The following is a 21,163-nucleotide window of genomic DNA, read 5'->3' as shown; positions in this document are numbered from 1 at the left end:
TAAGTGCACCAACCTGGGAATTTGTCATTTGACTATTGTCACCTGCTCCGGTAGCAGTCGAGATGGCTTTCTTGGCTTTCTTCGACTTCGGCCTGCGCTCACGCCTTAAACATCAGCATCAAAACAATGAATAGCACATCGGAGGATCATACCTTGAGTTGGACGAGGCTTTCCCTGCCATATTAGGTGTGTGTTATCTCAGACGCGAGAATGATGCCTCTATTTGTCTGCGAGCACGTCTTTCAGCCGGCTAGTATTTCTCTTTCAAAGGTAAATAGTGTTCTAGAGGTTTGCAGGTTAATTCGAGTACCGGCATCATTACTCGGGGTTCAATGGAGTTTTGTAGAATTCTATACAGGCACACAAACATTCTCGTGGAAAAGATCGTGTAAGTGATCGCAGACACGATCGTTTCCTTGGAGAGACACAGGTACACTCTTGGCACTGTGCTACACAAGCCATCAGCTATTTAGCAGTGAAGGTGCAAGTACCGGTTTTACCTTGGAAGGTTCAAACATAATCGCATCCGCGATCAAGTGAGATTGCGTACTGGCCACACACAGCCAAGTGAGGGTGCTATTGTACAGGATATCCTGATCGCGAATTTTGCCTCTGGGGATTGGAACTCAATTGATGCTATTGTAATTACCTACACGCTCCAGAGAAATCAGCTGTACCAGTCTGGCTCTTATATTGACCTTGACCGACCCTGGCCTATCCGCGCGTAGAACTTGTGAACATATTGTCACTTCCCCATTCGCCATAAGTCCTGGAGCATCTGGTGGGCTGAATATGCCGCCGTGATAGTGACCGTACCCATGGGCCGCTCAAAGATTAATCGTTGGTACTGTGTAAGAATCTCGCTTGGCTGTTACTAGCTATTTCTGACGAGAAGCTAGTGTCACTGTCATGATGGTCCTCACCTAGAGGAGATCAATACAAGTTGTCCAATATTTGGTTGTTTTCATCAGCGCTGTGTTTATTGCATAGTGGAAAGTGAAAGAGGTCTCAAAATTCCAGACATCAGCCAAACCGCACTACCGAAGGCACAGGCGAAAGTACCAGAGGTAGAAAAGCCAGAACCATTGGGGGTACACCATACTCTGGTCTGGGAAAACGAAGGGGTGTCATGGTCAGCCCTTAAACTCATCGACTTTCCTGATTCCGCAGCCGACATCGTGAAACGGAAGGGAAGTTTTAAAGATGCAAGGAGCTCAAAAAGTCCAGAGGAAAGTGATATTGTGAGCTGGGAAGCGAATGCGGAATCCTCAGTGTGCGAAAACAGGTCATTCGAATACACACCATGCTAAAGACTTGGAGTCGGAAGGAGAGGAAATATCAAGTTCCGACTATGAAGCTGCCGATCACTCATACCCCACCAACAAAACCGACAAATCATGCAGGTCTTCGTCATATGGTGCTTCACCCTCCTCTATCGTCAGCCGCGTACCCTCTGAGGTCTCGGTCTGGCTCGAGTCCATCCAGGAACACCAGGTCTATTCAGTGATTGCTCAAGCATGTGCGGAGATCTGGGGTGAAGAGCCTGAAGACATCAGTGCATAGGGGAGTCAGGGGGGGACCACAGCTCCAAGCAGTGGAAGGTCTACAAGTAAGCCCGGTGAGTCCCATGGGAAGAGGAAGGCCTCTGAATTGGGCGACGATCGAGGTGAGAGCTCACCGGCCAGGCTCAAGCTATCAAGGCACTCTCACAGCTCTACGAGCGAAAACCGCCCGTACGCGTGCCACTTTCACAAGAAAAGCCCTCGCATATACGCATCATGCTGCAACAGGAAGTACCAAGCAATCAACCACGTTACTGAGCACCTACGAAACTATCACAAGTTGAGAGACACATCCTGTCCTGATTGTTGGGAGCCGTTTGGAAACGCCGAACTTCTAGCAGCTCATGCTAGTAGCAATACTTGTCAACCTACCAGAGGCACGCCGGTAAAGGAGTTGAAAGTACCAAAAACCCACAATGAAGGTCCCCATAAGAGGAAGATTACCAGAAGAAACCATCGGATTTGTGATGCAGGAATTACGTAACTTGCAGGATAACTTCTCCAACGCTGATGTTGAGCCCATGAGGGCGCAACTAGCAACCCCTGCGTCTTCGCACAGTCGTGTTGGCAGAGCGAACAGCGTGGCTACTGCAACGCCCAGTAATCAACGCAACTACACGGATGAGCGCTTAGCGGCTTTCCCTACTCCGCAAACAGCTGGAGGCGAGCCTCCTCGTCCGGAGCCAACGCCCAGCTCTCCTGGTCATGAGCCCGCTTCGCCCGCACACAATAGACGGAGAGTAGAAGCAGTGCAGCGCGCTGCTGCTACATGCCCAGAGGTATCAGAAGGCTCGTTGGGTTCTGACTCTGCTATCGGCCCCGACCCTCACACCGAAGCAACACCCAGAGAGCCGCAGGCAAACGGTGTGATCCCTACGACGTCAGTAGTGGAGGCACACCTTGATACAAACCACCAATTCACGACAGACGAAATCATGCAAGGTTATAGTATGTCAGAATCGGAAGATGATGTTGCAGTTCTGGGCCAACCTTCAGGAAACCTACTATTTGATCATGTCGGCCTCGAGGATTTCGATTTTCAGTTCGATATCATGCCTGAGCCACAAGGCGACTTTGAATTCCCGACACTGTACTCAGCCGGTCAGTTCGACTTAGAGGATCTTGTAGGCCATTTCGAATTCGAAGATTGAAGTGGGCGTTGAATGTCAAGGGTTGCTCGTTAGACTGCGAGCGACCAGACGATGGGTTAGGGTGCATAGGCCTCCTATATACAGCTGTTCCCGCTATTGCAAATGTCTCATTATAGACACGATGCCGAAAAAACGAAAATTTAAAGACTTTCGTAATAAAAAGGCATCTTTCACTTGCATATTGACCAAGCCCTTTATTGTTCAAATACTATACATATAGTTTTAGAGTCCCTCCGCCCCATCTACGCGGAAGTATAGGGGTCCATATTTTGCTCCAAGCTCACCCCTTGCCTCTGAGATCGTGTTAACTGCGACTATTAGGCTGGGCAAGACTTATACTTGCTCTGTGCCTTGAACTCATAGACCAAGCAGCCTGCCTGGATACCCCCGCCAATACCCCCGTTATTGCACCGGTTATAGTCATCCTACAGGTTCTCGGAGCACTTGCCGTAGCCCACATCCTTTTCGGTCAGTGGGTTTGGGGAGTCCATCTCGGTCGATCCGTTTTCGAGCTCGCAACCGTCTTGCCAGTAGAACCTGAACCAGTACGGCGCGCCGTTGTTTATGTGGAATTCCAGGAACGTCTTGGGCTTGCCTGCTTGTATCTTTTTCACCGCCAGCCCCCCACACACATAGCCGCTAAACTGCGACACCCGTTCCGCATGAATGTCTCCGTGAGAGTCAAATCGGTCTGCGCCATAGCATACGCCATTGTGCACCGTGAGCGGCGTCTTGGGCTTGTTCGGAAAAGGGGGCTGGGGAGTAAAATCCTTGGGGTCATGCATGGTATACTTGGCGGTGCCGCAATCGAATCCCGTCTTGTACTGGGTGTGAGAATCAGAGGAGCCTGTTGTAATCTTAGCACCGATACTGTTGTCGGTATTCACATGTTCCGTTCTCCTTAGGGGGAGAGCGAGTAACGTTCGGGGTTTGGTTTACGGTGCCATTACTTACCAAGTCTTGAACTTGCTAAACACGTCGGCACATTGGAAAGCAGAACAGTCATCACTAATGCCGGTCAGGGCTTTTCCACGATATAATGCTACAAAGGTTTACTAAAATACTGGATGTACACCTGCAGACAGTATGGCTTATTTTGCCCTGGTGATCGATTTGATCAAGGGCCTTAGATACTATGTGGATGAAAAGGGCATGCTGAGCCAAATCTCATTCCATTGTATGATGTGAAAGCATTACCCCTAGTTGAGGGTGGTGTGCCAGGTTCAGTTGCATTGATCTCATATTATGTTTTATCTGCTAGTGTATTTCATCACTGTAGCACAGTTATCATGCAACTTTTGGGCGTTACAATTTCGCACATGGATACGCCCAGAATGATCAGGAGAAGTAGAATAATTTATTAAAGGTTCAGAGATTCGACGGTGACTTGCTACTGGCCTTCTCCTGATATCTCCCTTGCGGGCGTCTCGTAGTCGTGGATCCCTCGACCCACACGTAGGGCTGCTGCACCAGGAAAGACGGCATGGTATGACCCCAGGGATGGGTACGGAACGTCTAGAATGTAGCCAAGCAATGCGGCTCGAAAGAACCAACACCTGGGACAGGGTCACGTCACAATTGGTCGTTGGGTCAGGGGCATATCGTGTAAAGGGGGCGAAGAGATCCGTGCAGACAGACAGAGCTCAACTTATAAGGCACCAACACAACACCACGACCCCTATAGTCAGGCGTTGAAGTAACTGCTATCTTCTTCCCTAACACAGCATCTAGACAAACATACAAACGGGAATATCGATAGTTCATTTCGCGTAAGAGTTATGACACTTTGCACAAAGTGGGTACCGGTCCTGGGCCCCTTATAACCTCCATCAAGAGCCTCAACCTCGCGATCCGGATGCCTATTCAGTATGAGCCCCAGGCTAGGTCAGACTGAACGAAATGGGCCCCTGATTTGATGAAATTGTGGCGAGAGTGCTGCGTGGAACTGGACCAAGCCGCCAAAAACTACAATTTGGCATCGGTGGACCTCTTAATTCGGTACCCGAGGACCCTGTGAATCCATTCTGTTTCGGAGCCGCTATCTTCACCGTCGATTTACCGGTCAAACCCGATAGGCCTGAAGTATGGCAAAGTATAACATATATCGAACCGCACTTTACTGTCCGTGCTCGAGGCTGGCCCCCATTCAGACCCGAAGACTCAACTGAGGAGTCGCCTTATATGATTATTTGGTTGCGGGAGCATCCAGAGCCTGGTTCTGCCCCGCCACCGCTTATATTCCTATTACGCATGTGCACAGAGAACCACGGCGACTAAGAAGACTAGCTGAATCGTGGCTTGGGCAGGGTACGCAGGGTTAACTGGGCTTGAGAAACGTTCGAGGGACTGAGATCAAGCTTGAGCGACGAAGTGTTTCTGCCAGGTTCGTGCCGGGTACCATGTACAATATGGGCAGATCTGTTTCTGACCAGAAATTTTGAATGGCTATTGTTTGAGCAAAGGCAGTGTGTACAATAAAGTCGTAACCTTTTGTTATGGGTTCACACGCGCCCGGTCATGCCATTGCTTATCCCCGTTAGAAAGTCTAAAGTCGAGGACGAATAATGCGACATGCCCTGTTCTGCGGATGGTCGTGTCGTGGTGGACTGCGTGGGGGAGCAGGGGATGGATAACATAAAGGGCATACGACAGGGATACTGGTTGAACCAACCTGGCGGCTTTTTGGTGCGACGTTTAAGCTCAATGTGGATATTGTTAGTTGGCAGAGGCCTTCCTATCGCTGTTTCTCGATTGGGGGGCAGCGCATCCGTCAAGCCGTCCATTCCAACGACCCAGCTGAGGACCATGTACGGGAGGCCGAGCTCATGATTATCGAAGCTTGCATCGCCGCCGATCAAGTGAGGTGACCAGGGGAACCCCGCATAGCTGAGCTCGGCCAGGGTCCCCATCTCGACCTCCATCATGACCCTGTCAGACTGAGAAGGCAAGGAAGGTGCTGCTAGCAGGCTGGGATTTTTGCAAGGGGATACGGAAGGCCCAGGTGGAGTCGTCCGAAAATATATAGAGATCCCAATATATATCACTGCGTAGATCTCCTAGGCTATTAACCCGCAGACATGGGCTCGTCGTCCGTACCGAACTAGAGGGCTGGGTTGCCATGGCTATCGATTAGGCATGGAGCTATGGTCACTTTGAGACGGATGTTATATTGCAAATGACATGTGTTTCTATCACGCGTTGGAGAACATGCGCCAAAAGTAAGTAGGTTCATCAACTCAGCTAGGATTGACTACAAGTCGCTACCGTTGTCAATTCATTACATGCAGTTGGTTCGTATAACCATGGAAACAGCTGGATTTCGGAGTTTCCAGTACCGAATTCGTCTTAGAGTGAAGACTTCAATGTGAAAAGGCAGCAAAGTTCACAAGCACAGAGAAAACATAACCCTAGGAGTGTCTCGTACGCAGAAGCAAAGAGGATGGAGATTAAGCTCAAACTGCCGTGAGCATTTCATTGATTTCGTAAAATAGTGTTGTCCGAAGGAGTCTATATGTAAAGTTTTGAAATAGAAGAAAAATAGTACATGGATATATATAGGGGGAGGAGGGTAAGTCTGTTTTTGTTATGGAGACTCTTCACTGCCTCCAAGAGCCCCAATAAGTGTTGCCCGCCGCGGTAAACGCGTCGCCCAGCTGGTAGGATCCGGCGCGGAAGTAGTCCTGCATCCGGCCCATGCAGATCGGGTTCACCAGCACGGGCTCCTCGGCCCAGCAGTTGCCGTCGTCGACTTTGAAGTCGGACGCGACGCTGGTCCGCCGGCTGCTGAAGCCCGACCCGGCCGAGAAGACCGACGACGCGCTCGAGACCGACGAGCGCCCGCGCAGATGGTGCCGCGCCTGGTAGGCCGCCAGCGGGGTGTCGGGCTCGTCTTCCTCCTCGACCACCTCGGTCTGCACGCAGGCGTCGGCGTAGCAGCTCACGGGCCGCGGCCTCCGCACGGGCACCGCGGGCACGCGGGGCGTCCGCCGGGGCTCCTCGGGGATCGACTCCTGCTGCTGCTGTTGCGATGATGCGAAAGGGTCGGACTGAAAGTTGCCGGAACTCTCACGTCTCTCACGTGGTGGTGTAGAGTTAAGCGAATGGTTGGACGAGGATGACCGCAGCGACGAGGAGCGGCTGGGCGTCCGGGACGTGTTATTGCTGTAGTCGAATCCGTTCCATAGGGGAGCGGGGGCGCTGGGCCCGGCTTGCAGTGTGAGCGGTAGCAGTGAAGTTCGTCGCGATTTGCGCTGTTCTTCCGTCTCGGTGGGATCGAGCGGGACCTTGGGCAGCGATAGCGTCCTCCTGTTGCTGTTGGAGGCCCAACCCAGGGTGGAGAGGGTGGCAGACCGGCGCCGGCTGGTCTTGTCGGACTCCTCGGGCGCGTCGCCGATGAACGAGATTCTCCTGGATCTCGGGGCACTGGACGAATCGCGGGGCGCGAATGTCGAGGCTCTGGCTAGGCTGAAAGGCCTCGGGCTGGGCTCGGTCGGCTTCTGGTCGACCTTGCCATTCTTGTCCGAGGCTAGGAATTCACCCTCGCGCGGCCCCAAGATCACTTGTAGTGATCCGAAATCCCTTTGACTATTGTCTGGCGGGAAGAGCCATTCTTGAAGTTTTGGTGGCAGCCCATGGCTATCTGATGGATGGGAGGTGTCATGGTTAGCTTTGTTTGCGAAAACATTGTTGGTGAGTAGATTATAGAGGCTTCATACCTTGTTGATACTGGCCGGACCGAGTCTTCCAACAGATGTAGAAGCTTCCCTGCGGTCCAAGTGCAGTGACGGCTAGCTCGACAATACTGTCTGGATTACTTGGGTCTCTGCTCAGTTCCTCTAAGCGTTTAGATAGCATCTCATTCCGGATAATTGGCTCTTCATCGTAGTCCACATCTCATCAAGAGATATTGCCGTGTGTTCGCCTTCCAGAAGAACGAATGGAAGAAAGCCTTGGGTGATGCGCCGGGCGTCGGTAGGTAAGTATGTATGTATGTATGTAAATTAATGAAAATAGGTAGAGACCGGGACTGGCCGGGGAGCAATTCAAGAGCAACAGCAGCAATAACGAAAACAACAAGGAGCAATCCCGACCATAATAACACACTTTTGAGAAGAGAAATGATATTGTGCAGATCGAACCAAGTATGACCAAGCTCCACAAGTAGCCGTGACCACAACTTTTAAAGAAAAGAAGGCATTCCCTGGTTTTCTCTTGCAAAGTACGTGCAAGGCCAGCCACAGCTGGAAGCAAAGGTTCCTCAAACAGATGCTGATGCACCTCTTGTGACAATGCCGGTGGAGATGGGGCTTTTTCGGGGCTCCCCACTTGCCTTAAGCAGCTTGTCGCGGGTCTTAAATGGCCCCAACAGGCCACTGCGGGCCCCTGCAGCCCCCTGTCGCGCCCCCTGGCCAGCGTAGGACTCAACTGTTTCTCGTACGATCCAATCCCGATTACCTTCGATGACCGTCAACCTCGAAGGGTTATGAGGCATCGGGGATCCCAGGGCTATATACTGGATTCACATAATCTATACCTGCGCAGGGCCTGTCCCGACTTTCGAGAGAAGCTCCTCGCGTGGCTTTGGGAGTGGGGACCTGCCGCGACACCCATTGCCCTGGGCACCGCGCTGTCGCCGTATTACCACTTCAAACGGCCAAGCCAAGGAAAACGGCTGGTGTCCCTCTCATTAACACGCCATCGTCTTTTGCAAGATACGCAAGGGATTCCCATACCGCCGATCGATTGACACGACTGAAAACGAATGAAGAAGCTTTGTCACCCTCCGTAATACCTTGGACGTGATTCGTCGACCGCTGCTATCCCGGTCCTTGGCACGGGGTCAACGTCCCTGGAGAACATGTTCATCATCCATCCGTCCGGCGACATTTTACGGCTGTCTGATGTTGAAAAGCGAGGCTGACCTGACTTTGACTTTTATTGGAAATGCCTACCCTGGTCTATGTAACTGCCACTGGTGCTGCTTGGGTCTGCCCTACCGCAGGGCCCGCTACTTTTCCTGGATCCTGCTTCGGACTGCTTGCATGTGCTTCTGTTTGTGGTTGTGCCTGCGCTTGTTCCTGCGCTTGTGTCTGTGTGGGTTGGGTTTCTTCTCCTGAGGCCTTTCCTTCCGCGGACCGCTGCGCTTCCTCCGTCCTCTGCTCTTCTTCAGCCCTCTCCCGCTTTTGCCTCGCCAACATTTCGTCCAGTGTTGGCTGATCCTCGTCGTCTGGCTTGGTCACCTTCTTCTCCCTCCTCGTCAGCTCGACCTCCAAGACCCGGGTCCCGGGTGGTAGCTTCTCCCGCAACCCGTTGTCGTCGCGGTCATAGTATAGCGACCAGACGGCCGGCGCCACTTCGACCGCCGCGAAGCCCTCCCATCCCTCGAAGGTCATGCGTCTGTCCTGCCGCGTGCAGTCCCAGGGACCAGTGAGATTGGGCTGCGCGTAGTCACGTACACCGTACTTGACTTCGTACGTGTCCTTGTGCACATATATCCAGTTCAGAATGGGGGCCACGTCGGTTATCGTACTGACGAGCCCCTCGTATTCTGAGTCTGGATAGGTAAGAAGTAGCCATTGAACTTGTGCGGTTCCAAACCCGAGCCATCAAAGTCGGGGATGTTGCCAGTGTCCACGAAAAGCTATTGCATTCCGGATTAGTGATTTGATTTGGGTTGCCGAATATGATATGGATAAGTAATGTCCGGACTCGTGGAACCTTACCTTTGACCCTTTCAAGACAACTGTCTTGCCATGTAACTCATGGCTCCGATTCGATGACGAGAGGCAATTTACCATAAGATTGCATCGTTGTGCTCGGTGTTCTTCGCGGCGGTTCTTTGACTGACTCTGGCGGATGGCTTCTTGGGTGCCCAGCATGGCCGGGCACGTGGTGATGGCTAAGAGCATTCCTAGTACCATTTTGGCGGTCGGAGTTTTTGTGTGCGTGTGTGTCTGTCAATCTCTCAATTGATGCAGGGAAGTACAGGTAACAGTAACTATCTAACGACAGATGGAATATGGCTTGATCCAAGATATGGGCATGGACGATCAAGGGGCTAATGGGTATCACCAATCGGCTTATTGGTTCGTCGCGTGTTCAACGACTGCTGTCAGATGGGAAGAGGGTAATGCTGGAAACGAGAGAGCTTAACTTTTTTTTTCTGTTGCCTGGCTCGCAGAAACAAAACAAAGTCCACCATCCCAGGAAAGCAACCTTGTCAAAGTCGGGTGAATGGTACTCTGGAACTACTCTGGGCACTCGCTCCCTTGCCACTCTTCTCTCCCTTCACCCTTCCCTTCATGGCCCTTGGTACTGTTCTTGGCCTTCCAGACCCTCGCATGCGCTCTCGTTTCAGACTTGAGGCTCAAAGTCTTAGCTGCAAGAATGGCCTTATGCTGGCGCCATTCTGGGATCCACTCCTCGGACCACTCCGCCCATGATTTTCTCCGATGCGACATCAACCCCAGGTTCCGTCTCATGCGGATTTGCCGGTTGAGACCCTTACGGAGTCGGACATCAAACTCTTTGGCGGCTTGAGCGTATGAAATCTCCCATGTTCGTGCGACCTTGTGCTACCTTGTGCAAAACTTGTGCAACCCTTTGTGCCCAAACGCAGCTTCGGATGGATCTCAGATAAGCGCGATGTAATGTCGCGACCTTCCCGGCTCCATTGCCCACGCTCGAAACAGAAAATCACCAGGGGCTGGGTCCCATACTTGTCGTGCACAGAGTCCGAAAATCATCAGACGAGCCCGACTGTCATCGGCAGAAAACGGTCTGATTGTTGAGAACAGACCCGAAACCATGGCCACCTTGGCTGGGCCTAGAGCTGCAACACAACGCACTACAACATGCGTGGCATATTGGACGGCACATTACGGAGTACGACTAGTTAGTTGCAAGAAGAAAACTACGCGGTTAGCTGCCAGAAAGGAGAAGCAGTCAATGTGTATATAAGACACTGGTAGATGCTGTCCAAGACCGCTTTCTTTTCCTCCTCACTCACCATCCATCCAATTCCCATTCTAAAGATCTCTGGAGATCCAACATTTTACTTAATTCTGAGCCTGCACGGTTATATCTCGAAGCAAGACCAACACCAAACATCCTAATCCCAAACAAAACCACCACCAACTCCACAATGGCCTCCACTACCGCTGCGTAAGTCTTTCTGCCCTCGAGACAGGCCAGCTTCAGGGATACCAGCCTCGAGCTTAGCTAATCCGGCTTATGTCTTTTAGTATGCCTACCAAGGACACCACCTTCGACTCTGACTCCTCCGATGGTCAGGCCCGTGGCGGGCGCCGCCAGCTCCAGCAAACTGGTACCGGTCTTCCTCCTCTGCCCACCAGCTCCGGCCTGTCTGCACCTGCCGGTAAGTAATCATGAACCTTGTCGCTCCAACCGAGTTACCCGCAGCCAGGAAGAAACCCAAGCTGATGCATAATGATTTACAGGCCAGCTGCTCCGTGGCGCTGTCGACGACCAGGGCAGGAACACCAAGGCCGCTCTCATGGTCGGTATCAAGCTCGATCTGGAGGCCGAGGTCCATCTGACGGCCCGTGTCCGTGGTGACATCGCCATTGGTCTGTACTAGAGCGGCGGCTTGTCTTTTCTCGGTCTCCCCTTTTTGTGGCTGGAACGGAAGAAGAAGGTCGGAGTAAAGACATCGCTGTTTTGGTGCAACTCGGCTGGTTTGATTTGTAATCACATTATGGCATGTTCGAAAGGCGTTGGAAGATGGTTCTTACTTCAGGACAACAATACCCCCCCACCAATGATATAACCTGCGGCTTAGAGCGATGCCGCGCACCCTTAATCGGGCGAATTGATTTGCAAAGTACTTGACCTCCCTCACCTTGCCTAGTGACTGTTATTCTTGCTTTCTTCGGTCTTCGCGTTGATTGATCGATATGATTTTTGTTTGATTACGTTAACTGCTGCGGCCGTGTTAGGCTGCATCTCATCTGGCCATGTGGTTTTCGGACGTCCACTACTTTACCTAGGTATTTGTCATTGGGCGAACCATCCAATCACATAACCTCGGCAATTTAGAAATAGCGAGCTCCCCCGCGACTGCAGTGGTTAGCGAGATACGCTATTACAATGACAGGGACTGACCGACTTTGCTTTTGGCTGGCCAATCCTACCTCGCTACCTTTTCATTCACTTCAACTCCCAGCTGTCAGCAGACCTTCGCGATAGCCGATTGAAGAAGGGGCTGAGAGCCCCTGCGCTGCAGCATTTGATTACGTAGTGAAGGAAGTCGTCGCGCGCCACGACTCCTTATACCCATGACCAGACCTGACTGATATTGATTCGATACGGCGAATCTACCAATCTGTCGGTACGTACACAGAGAGGCTTAGCTGATCCTTCACTGCCCAGAAGAAGCGATAGAAGCAAAGCATGTAATAAGCAGCTTAGCGTCTATGCTTAGCCAGCCCTGCAAGGCGAAGGAAGTCGTTACGCCCGGCAGGGATCCGAAGCGCAAGGTCTCAGATACCCCATACACAGATGGTGAGATAGGTTCAATTCCTATCAGCGCTAGTGGTCTGATTCGTTTTGGGGTTCTCATCTGTCTCTTACCCTACCCCTACGTACCTGGCACTCCAAAGGCGCTCGGCCGAGCTACTACATCTGCTAACCGAAAACAAGCAATCAAATCGCAATGCTAAAAGTGCCTACTTTCCGCCTATGGACTAGTTACCTAGGTAAGAAGTAAGCAGCTGCGGCACTGCTGCTAAGGACGATATCTAAATTGTCATTGCAGCCATACCACTCTGGTGCCCCACTAATTAATGCAAATAGATGCGAGCCATGCACTGCATTTAGACATTTGACTCACGCGGTGAATGGAAGGACTATCATTCCCCTATCCTCTATATATCATGAACAGAGCGGAACAAGAATCGTAAAGCCCCAGCTTCCACTTTAGGTTCCCCCTCGAAAAAAACCTCCCAAAGAACCATAGCGGAACCGATCAACATGGAGATGACTAACACGACGGACAAGTTGGCCATGTATCGAGACTGGGAGGGGTATAGGAGTATCATTACTCGTCTATACAGCGAGGAAAACCGGCCCCTGAAGGAAGTCGTGGATTGGATGGCTCAAGAGTATGAGTTCCATGCTACGTAAGTGCTCTGTTTAACTATTGCAAAAGCTTGAAATGCTGCCCCTTATATACTACCTGTCATATTTAATGTTCTGAAGCAGGCAGAAGTACCGTACATCGGGCTAATGAGGTCAATCGTCACCAGAGAAAAGATGTACAAGGACCGTCTAAAGCGGTGGGGTATCCGAAAGTACATGAAGTCTGCCTATACAGGCGAGGGGGAGCTTTCGGCTAAGAGGACGTTGACTCCACGCCATCGCGACCTGGATCCACATCGGATCCGGCAATTCCTTCACCAGTCGTCCTTTCGCTTGCGGAAGTCCGCCCCGGGAAAGAGATCCGCTCTGTTATCTACAGCCCGGTTCTCTCCTACAACGTTAGATGTGCGCGGTGACCTGGCTGGCATCGAATCGGCCCTACGAGCTGTGACGACCTATACAAACACTTGCTTCGAGACAGGGGTGTGGGACTTCTCTCCGGAGTATTTCGGGTTTGATACCCAGCCGGTAGCAAGCTGGTAAGCGACTTTCGGGGTCTATTCCTTCCTATTCCTGTCGTTATCCCTCGTTATCCCAGTGTCTCGGGGGGGCGGGGGGGGGGGGGTAGATTCACCGTTTATTCGAAAAGTTGCCTTTATCCCCTCCTGGGACATCTCGTTTATTCCAAAAAGAGCAATACTAACGCCGAGAGTCAGGTATCAGAAACTGCTGTTCGCGGTCGCGAAGTTGCGAAGCCGGCAACATCTAGCTGCGAGTTTTGACCTCCTACATAGCATCTTCGACGAGTATCGCACCCTATTATACCGGCAAGACCCTTCGCTGGTTGTCTTGAGCCTTCTAGCCATTCTCGACCTCCTCGGTGTCGGGGACGATCTCGCCCGAGCCTTTGTGCGGTACGCCGCGCCGCTGGCCCGCATCGAGCTGGGCGAGCGCCACCCTCTCGCGGTCCTCTCGGGCCAAGCTCGAGTCGGTCGAGGAGCCGCGGCAGCTCCAGGAGGCCGTGCGGACCATGACGGGCGCGGAGCTCGACACGGTGGACCGCCACGTCGTGCCGGGCAGCCTCTACCCGACGCGGTCGCGCGTCATGGTGGCGCTGGCGCTCTACTGCAACGCGCTGGCGGACGCGGTCTCGACCGAGGCCAGGCTGCAGGCCATCTACACGGCCATGTGGTGGTACCGGGCCCACGGCGGCGGCGCCGACGTCCACAACGACAACAACGGCGGCTGGATCGACTGGGGCAACCACCCGCTGTCGCAGGTCGCCATCGACGACGTCTGGGAGGAGTGCGGCGGCGACCCCGAGCGGCTCGACGAGATGCGGAAGCAGCTGCCCTTCGCCTTGCGGCTGCGCCACTCGAAGGGGCTGCTCTCTTTCCAAGTCATGGACCGAGCTCGAGGAGTTTGCTCGGCAGAAGCGGATACAGGGGAGGATCAGCCTCATGGAGGGGGACTATACGGCGATGCTACAAGACGTGGCGTACGATGATGCTGTCAACGGCAATGCTTTGTAAGCAAATGAATACCAGGTATCTTGGAGAACGGTATGGGCGGTTTGAAAAATAGTATCCATGTTCTAACAATAAAATAAGATATACATTAGTTTGCCTGAAGAGGGGGGACTAAACCTCGTCGTGGATATTCAAATAATGCAAGTGTGACACAGCAGTTGGGAAATTGCTCCCCGTTTTGACAGAGGATTCTGTACTGAGAAAACCATCCATTTAAGAGGCGTGATAATGCAACTATCAGGATCAACCCCTGTGCCCCTGATTACCCGTAATACCAATAGGCAACTGCCAAAGAATGCCATTTTGAGTCCTCAATCTGAATTTAATATTTCTTTATACGCTCACTCCTTGTCTGTTGAATGTGTTGAACGAGCTCACCAACCACTCGGTCCTTACCTCGCCGCCGCAATGATGTAGCCCCTCCTTCATAGGCTCCTGGTATTGGCACGTTTTACACCAAGCGTCCCATCCGCCACAGCGCTACCACCCATGGCTGAAGTAAAAGTCCTTCCAGCCAGAGCAGAGGTCACCACCGCCACTGAGGAGCCGGTGCCGACCAACACAACGGACCCGTAGCATTTTGTGGAGGCAAATGTCACAAAATATTTAGATTTCATCACGCCCACTAGTACCGTCTCAGAAGCCTTGGTGTCTTACGGCTCAGTCCTGATCGAGCCATGTATTACCACAGCTACGGGTCTGGGTTTCTCTTCTGCAGCTACTTCGAGCTCTGAGGAGTCCTCAACCACGGATTTCGCTGCTCCGGGGCTGCCAATACGGGTGCTACTACTGGAGCCGTAAGACTCAACTAGCCCCGTTTAAGGATGCTTAACCCCCTCCACTCCCCCCCTTCCTCCCCTCGTGCCTCCCAAACTGACTCGACCCCCGGGGACGCCAGGGGCTTCTGGAAGGAGGACTTGGTCTGCGCCTGCCAGAACGATGCTGCTGAGATTACGTCCAAGAACTTGTGCATCAACAATGAGGGCATGTACGAGGGACCTGGTTACGATACCTGGGTAAGATATAATTACCTATTTCTTGTTTCGTATTCACCTACCCCCCTTTGAGAAAGGACAAAGAACTGACTTTTTCCTCATCTTCCCTTTCCCAGTGCCACCGCCTTACTGTTAATTCGGGGAGCATGCCAGATGTATTCAATGATGGCTCCTGCACCGGGTCTCAGTACGAGGGCCATAACAACAAGGCCGTCTGCAAGTCTGCGAAGCTCTGCCGGATGTACCCAGACGAGGAGGGCTTCCAGAACCGGCTCAAAATGTGCTAAGCTTGATATACTATGCTAGCTTAGGCGCGGGCGGGACTGTTGCTGACGGGGGCGTGTTAGATGGCTGAGACGATACCTGCTATATACCTAGCCGATTAATTTCCACAGGCTTATATAAGTAGGTAGACCACTTTAATAGTCTATCCAGCTTCGCACTGGTATTGCACTGGGCACAAGAGACCCCGGGGCCTTGAACGCTGCGTTGAAACAGTTCGAAGCCGATGGGGGCTATGTGGGCTATGACACTTTCTACAAAAGATCACTTGCCTTCACTGGCTATTCGCGTTCCAGCCTCCACTGGAAGATACATACAATCTTCGGCAACACGATATGGTGATCAAGAAGTTTATCCAGGGGTGGTGCTGACATCAACGCCAAAGTCTCCAGACGCCTCGAAGAGGAAACATTCTCGTTCCCCGAGTGCGGCGCTCGATTATCATCCAGGCTTGCTGAGACAGATGTGGCTAACACGGACAGATTTAGTAAGCTGGGTAGTCTTTCTCAGCACTATATAGATTATAAAAATTTAATAATGTATTATTTCTTTATACTTTGTATTATAGAGGCCTTTTAAGTCTATCTACAAGGTTCAAGGTACTTATCGAATGTTCTTCGGCGTGCTGACCTAGAATATACCAGTACCAGCGGGTGAGAGCTTCTTGCTTGTGGCAAACAAATATGCTCAGGGCTGGTATCGCCATGCTTACCTACACACTGAAATAAATGTGTGTCTTGGGTTGAGTGATTACTTAGGAAACCTCCAGTACAACATGTGCCCATGATTTTCATGAGGGCTTCCCTTGAACTCGGCCTTTTGGGCATGACCGTTGCTTGGATTACTCAGGCGGTGCTACAGGCTAAAAAGCCCCTCCTGGGCTTAGGTTGGTCATTGATTAGAGAGCAAAAGATGCGTTTTCGCGTTCCCAAAACTGTTGAACTTCACGGGGGCTATTCATTCTTATTCAAGTTTCCTTGAAATACTGCGGGTAATTTCACTTAATCATACACATTTCCACCTTGTATAGCTCCTCAGAGCTCATACTGCACGACGCCCAACTAGCATACCGACTTCCAGGCACCAGTCCATGACCTCTTTCATCTTATCACGCTGCCAGCGCTGAGGCTGATGGTAACCAAGCGGCCTGTCGTGATAGATTGTCTCAACGGAGAACTCCCGAGCCACGAGCTGGGTTGGGAGCACGGCTCCTCGCTTCACGGCCTCTGTGTAAAACCACTGGTCCTCGAACTCGTGGTCAGCGCTTTGCCGAAAGTCCGATTCCTTCGCGATGGCCACGAATAGTTTCGGGTTCCGCAACGACAGCCCTCCGTTGTAGCCCGCCCCATACTGGGGGTCGATCGGGGCACCGATGAAGTCGTACTCGAAGAAGGCCTCGATGGTGTATAGGGAATTGGAGCAGATGATGCTGTCCAGCTGGAACACGAGGACGCGGTGGGCCGACTCGATATGCTCCCATATCCAGGGTCGGGTGAGGAAGTCCGAGACGTGGTGGCTTCTCGTCAGCTCGGTCGCTGGCGGGAGGAAGCGGATCTCAATTTGGCCCCTTTGAACCGCTCGAACGAACGCGGGCGAGTACGGCATCTTCCAGTGTTCCTCCAGGGTGAATAGCACAAGCGACCACGCGGGTCCGAGTACAGAAGCAAAGTGCAACATGGTGGGGATCAGATTCGGCGATGCCGAGACGTCGCTTTCGATGATCATGGCCAGTCGCTGGCTGCTTGGAGCCACGGTCTCGGGCGTAACCGGATCATGCCGGGAGACTGTATTGTTCAACTCGTCTTTGTAAATGAAGGTGAAACACTGTCATAATGATTAGTAACCATATAGGCCTCATTTTAGACGAGAGAAGTGAAGGCCACCTCGTGCAGAAAAGGGGGTCAGGAGATGGGCTGCTACGAACATCAAGAATCTTGGTTAGCGAAGACTTGGGAGAGAATACGCAGAAATAGGCAAATGTGAAGCTTATGATAAAACCGAGCATCAAGTGACCCAGACGATATCCCTGGCGCTGAGCAGGCCGGTGGGACTCCGTCCTATCAAGTATAGAAGATGGCTCATCCGATTTGAGACACCCCATCTTGACAAGTATCAATAGCGGAAGGCCCCGCTGAAATCGGTAAACGGGTGACAATATTGTAATATAGTGACGCCGGTGGGAGGGAAAAAGGGCAGAAGAGAGATAGTACCAGAAGGAGGGCTGGATGCCCCCGTTGGAAACGTATGCATTACAGGGTGTTGAGTCGCCAACCAACTTGCCAACACAACCGCTCTACACGGGCAAACGGGCTGGGCAAACGAGCAGCCCCTCAAGCATTAAGCCTGGGGCCATAGCCGTGCTCCCAAGTCCAAATTCCACAGACTAGCTAAGAGCCAATCATCTCGTTTGCTAACGACCAACGGCCCCCTGGTCTTCGTGAACCGAACGCTCGGTACCCAATCACGGCTAGGGGCGTCCACTTGGGCCGCCGGAGGCGCCTAGCAACGCAGTCCGGAGTTCAGTTCGAGCCTGTTGGGCGGGTAGCCAACTTCCACACCGTCGTGATACGATCTGGATTCCATGCTCCAGGCTCAAGGGATGACTGTCGGCGCAAAGACTGGCGCTGTCATGATCGTGTGTTTGCGTAATTAGGTTCTTCTCTGCATCCGTCCCTGTGTTATGAAATGGTAGAGGGACACAGGAGAACACCAGAACGCCAAAGAATGGCACGTGGTAATAATGAGGTTGGATAGCGGGGGTTTTCAAACGGGCGCTGTACTCGTTAGTGGAAGGCATGATGGCACCCTTGCATGAGTCAACTCCACCGTACTGATGCCTGAACCAGCGGTGCATTGTACAGAGAGGGGAATGTCAATATCTGCAACTTGGTTAAAGCGAGAACACCATGGGCCGAATTGTTTCATTGCTCATTTTGGCACCTTTGGGAATTTCTCGACATACCTACCAAAACAACAAAAGCACAGTCGGTGGCCATGGTTGTTGAACAGAACCTTGGGCCGTTGACCACGGCGGCAACGCTGCCATCCACCTGCTCCGACGAGCTCGAACTGATCTATAAGACACACACGTCGCCGGGCTACTACCTTCTCCAGGGCCCGTCAGAGGGGGGTTCTTGCTACCCCAGCGTCTACGCCGGAGTCCGCTCACAGTATTACTCTCCAGCAACATCGTGCCCATTCGGCTTCACGCCCGCGTGTACCAGAAAAAATGAAGAATCCGAGACAATTTACACCTGCTGCCCAACGTGAGTGAATCTTCTACGGACTCCTTTTTCTTTTTAACCCCAACAGTAAACTGCCCGGTTTGAGGGAAAAGTCGGGGGTCTAATTTATGGCATAGGCAGTTCGAATACCTATGTCAACTGTCCAGTTCCTACCAGTGGGAAGAAACGCTGGGCTGCGGAATCCCTGTCGACACCATCCTGAAGGTGACGTGGACGGTCGTTGACGTTGATGAATATGACAAGACGGTGACATCAACGAGCAGCGGTGCATACGGCGGAGTGAACGCATTGAGTATACAGATCCGCTTCCAGTCAAGCGACCTCATCACTTCAGCACCTTTGGGAAATGTAAGATGACATTCTCTTGGTGACAAACTTGGGGGAATCATCAGGTTAATGACAAAGCAGACTCCTACACCTAGTCATGACTCGAATATGGCTTCGGATACAGAGACAGCGAGTTCATCCAGTAGTAGCGGCGGACTGTCAGCTGGCGCAGCAGCAGGTATTGCAGTAGGGGCGTTCGCCCTGCTTCTCGCCATTGCTGGAGCAATTTTTGTACTGTTCAGGCGACGAAGGCGACAGAAAGAAGCTCAGCCTGCAGCCCAACTTCCCGATAACTATTACGCCAGCCCGGCTCCGAAATATGCCCCATCGGAAATGGCGACTGCGCCTCAACAAATATACGAAGCTCCAAATGTCACGTATGAGCTTGAAGGGGCAGCCAGGTAGACTACTACCTAGCGTTGGGGAGGGGGGACATGTACATATACTGAATGCATGCCTGAATATTACTAAATACTGGATGGATATCGTGTATTTCCAACTATGACGAAGCTTATGGCATACCAATATCTCAGGCTAAAACCAAGGCGTCCCCAGACCCCAGCTCGACGAATTGATAGTCGGGGGCCTTGTCGCCCATGTTCTTGGTTTCGCTCTGCACCGCATCCGCGAGTGTGTACTTCGTCCGCCGCAGCAGTGGCGCGATAAATCCGCCTCCCTTCTTTTCTTCATCGTGAGTCGCAATCCAGTACTTGGCCCCGCTCGCGCGGACCGCCTCCAGACCGTTCAGGGCGCCCAAATTCAGCTGTTTCGTCATCCAGATGCGGACGTCGTGGAGACCATGGAGAAGAGCCCGCGTCTCGATCCCCGCCGCCTTGACCGCTGCGAGATCCGTGGCCTTGATGCCGTGCGGCGAGTATACGACAGCAGCATCCGTGCCGTTGAATCGAGCGTCACCCCCATCCATCTTGTTCATGCCCAACGCCGGCGCGACGGTCTTGAAAGCGATCATGACGGCCGAGTGGTAGTAGAGCGCATTGCCGGCCGTGATGACGCGGCCGATCCCAACCCAGTCCGGAAGCGGCGGAACGCTCAACGTCTTCTGCCAGTCCCCCGTGTCGGACGAGAAGCCGGGGGTCATGGTCACGCTGTCGAAATGCTTCCACGACCGCACGAGCTCCGCGGCCTTCTCGGTCGCGAAGACGGGCGTTTCCCGCGGCAGCTCCTTCAGCGTGGCTTCATGGCAATGGTCGGTGAACTCATGCGAAATGGCGACGACATCGATGAGCGACGACGTGGGCTGCTTGCCATCGTCATCGCCCGTCTTCGCTTTGTCGTCGGCACCTCCTTGTTCCGCCTCGGCCAGCAAGAGGTTCAGCTCGTCGATGGTCTGCACGCTCGGCGCCACCAGGTGGGACTGGGTGGAAAACCACGCGGCGACGTCCGACTGCGGGCCCTGCAGCCACGGGTCCAGCAGGATGTTGAAGCGGCGGCGACCCCCGTCTGCGGGCTTCGTGGCCGTGGGTGGGTACGGCAGGGAGACCAGCCAGGTAGTGTCGGCGTTGAGGTGGATAAGGACGGGCTCGTCGGTGGCTTGCAGCAGCGTTGACCGTAGCTTGGCACGATCGCTAATGTTGAACATCAGTTTCTCGCCTTGGGCACTCATAGTCGTTTTGCTCATTCAGTATGTATAATTCAGCAAAGGGTTTTTTCTCCACGGTATCCTTGAATGACTAGCTAATCACAGTTTTCTCCCGCTTTAATTAAGTTACTCACCTTTGTCTTGTTGAAATCTATGATGCCATAGCCGATCCTGGTTGCATTCAGTGTTCGGGCAGCGTGCTGCGCCCCGATTGGACAGCTAGCCCCTGTAATCTAGCGCACCTGGCCAGCATTTTATCAGATGGATAACCAATTCATGACGTTCAAATACACGCCTTACAGCAGCGCGGCGAAAAGTCGCAACACTCTCCAAGGTCTGATATGAGTCAAAATGAAAAGTATATGCTATTAATA

The 21,163-nt window shown here is 52.5% G+C and overlaps 11 protein-coding genes across 11 annotated transcripts; 5 read left to right on the top strand and 6 right to left on the bottom strand.

Annotated features, from left to right (window-relative positions):
• Positions 1 to 1,978: 1,978 nt before the first annotated feature.
• Positions 1,979 to 2,713, top strand: PG994_012945 (uncharacterized protein; the record flags this gene model as incomplete). Its single annotated transcript, XM_066864354.1, has 1 exon — positions 1,979 to 2,713. One exon carries the CDS (start codon positions 1,979 to 1,981, stop codon positions 2,711 to 2,713), a length of 735 nt encoding a protein of 244 aa, XP_066709315.1.
• A 425-nt stretch (positions 2,714 to 3,138) lies between these two features.
• On the bottom strand, positions 3,139 to 4,198 carry PG994_012944 (uncharacterized protein; the record flags this gene model as incomplete). Its single annotated transcript, XM_066864353.1, has 3 exons — positions 3,139 to 3,583; positions 3,668 to 3,755; positions 4,108 to 4,198. 3 exons carry the CDS (start codon positions 4,196 to 4,198, stop codon positions 3,139 to 3,141), a joined length of 624 nt encoding a protein of 207 aa, XP_066709314.1.
• A 1,016-nt stretch (positions 4,199 to 5,214) lies between these two features.
• PG994_012943 (uncharacterized protein) lies at positions 5,215 to 5,634 on the bottom strand (the record flags this gene model as incomplete). Its single annotated transcript, XM_066864352.1, has 1 exon — positions 5,215 to 5,634. One exon carries the CDS (start codon positions 5,632 to 5,634, stop codon positions 5,215 to 5,217), a length of 420 nt encoding a protein of 139 aa, XP_066709313.1.
• Positions 5,635 to 6,309: 675 nt separating this feature from the next.
• Positions 6,310 to 7,639, bottom strand: PG994_012942 (uncharacterized protein; the record flags this gene model as incomplete). Its single annotated transcript, XM_066864351.1, has 2 exons — positions 7,429 to 7,639; positions 6,310 to 7,352 (listed from the first exon to the last, which is right to left on the bottom strand). Exons 1-2 carry the CDS (start codon positions 7,565 to 7,567, stop codon positions 6,310 to 6,312), a joined length of 1,182 nt encoding a protein of 393 aa, XP_066709312.1. The 5' UTR covers positions 7,568 to 7,639.
• Positions 7,640 to 8,670: 1,031 nt separating this feature from the next.
• PG994_012941 (uncharacterized protein) lies at positions 8,671 to 9,633 on the bottom strand (the record flags this gene model as incomplete). Its single annotated transcript, XM_066864350.1, has 3 exons — positions 8,671 to 9,266; positions 9,311 to 9,353; positions 9,508 to 9,633. The coding sequence occupies 3 exons, from the start codon at positions 9,631 to 9,633 to the stop codon at positions 8,671 to 8,673; spliced, it is 765 nt and encodes a 254-aa protein (XP_066709311.1).
• A 1,223-nt stretch (positions 9,634 to 10,856) lies between these two features.
• Positions 10,857 to 11,312, top strand: PG994_012940 (uncharacterized protein; the record flags this gene model as incomplete). The annotated part of the gene is made up of 3 exons (XM_066864349.1): positions 10,857 to 10,876; positions 10,957 to 11,090; positions 11,173 to 11,312. 3 exons carry the CDS (start codon positions 10,857 to 10,859, stop codon positions 11,310 to 11,312), a joined length of 294 nt encoding a protein of 97 aa, XP_066709310.1.
• A 1,391-nt stretch (positions 11,313 to 12,703) lies between these two features.
• PG994_012939 (uncharacterized protein) lies at positions 12,704 to 14,343 on the top strand (the record flags this gene model as incomplete). Its single annotated transcript, XM_066864348.1, has 4 exons — positions 12,704 to 12,852; positions 12,979 to 13,294; positions 13,674 to 14,105; positions 14,212 to 14,343. The coding sequence occupies 4 exons, from the start codon at positions 12,704 to 12,706 to the stop codon at positions 14,341 to 14,343; spliced, it is 1,029 nt and encodes a 342-aa protein (XP_066709309.1).
• An 821-nt stretch (positions 14,344 to 15,164) lies between these two features.
• On the top strand, positions 15,165 to 15,622 carry PG994_012938 (uncharacterized protein; the record flags this gene model as incomplete). Its single annotated transcript, XM_066864347.1, has 2 exons — positions 15,165 to 15,356; positions 15,524 to 15,622. The coding sequence occupies 2 exons, from the start codon at positions 15,165 to 15,167 to the stop codon at positions 15,620 to 15,622; spliced, it is 291 nt and encodes a 96-aa protein (XP_066709308.1).
• Positions 15,623 to 16,658: 1,036 nt separating this feature from the next.
• Positions 16,659 to 17,342, bottom strand: PG994_012937 (uncharacterized protein; the record flags this gene model as incomplete). The annotated part of the gene is made up of 1 exon (XM_066864346.1): positions 16,659 to 17,342. One exon carries the CDS (start codon positions 17,340 to 17,342, stop codon positions 16,659 to 16,661), a length of 684 nt encoding a protein of 227 aa, XP_066709307.1.
• Positions 17,343 to 18,611: 1,269 nt separating this feature from the next.
• PG994_012936 (uncharacterized protein) lies at positions 18,612 to 19,594 on the top strand (the record flags this gene model as incomplete). The annotated part of the gene is made up of 3 exons (XM_066864345.1): positions 18,612 to 18,883; positions 18,979 to 19,210; positions 19,271 to 19,594. The coding sequence occupies 3 exons, from the start codon at positions 18,612 to 18,614 to the stop codon at positions 19,592 to 19,594; spliced, it is 828 nt and encodes a 275-aa protein (XP_066709306.1).
• Positions 19,595 to 19,718: 124 nt separating this feature from the next.
• PG994_012935 (uncharacterized protein) lies at positions 19,719 to 20,813 on the bottom strand (the record flags this gene model as incomplete). The annotated part of the gene is made up of 1 exon (XM_066864344.1): positions 19,719 to 20,813. The coding sequence occupies one exon, from the start codon at positions 20,811 to 20,813 to the stop codon at positions 19,719 to 19,721; it is 1,095 nt and encodes a 364-aa protein (XP_066709305.1).
• Between the last annotated feature and the right edge of the window lie 350 nt (positions 20,814 to 21,163).

The sequence above is a fragment of the Apiospora phragmitis genome (genome assembly GCF_038363925.1).
Source record: "Apiospora phragmitis strain CBS 135458 chromosome Unknown utg000011l:1.0-3236445.0:1.0-3240683.0, whole genome shotgun sequence".
NCBI classification, from domain to species: Eukaryota; Fungi; Ascomycota; class Sordariomycetes; order Amphisphaeriales; family Apiosporaceae; genus Apiospora; species Apiospora phragmitis.
Note: the sequence above shows the minus strand (reverse complement) of the source record. Positions and strands in the feature narration are given on the sequence as shown.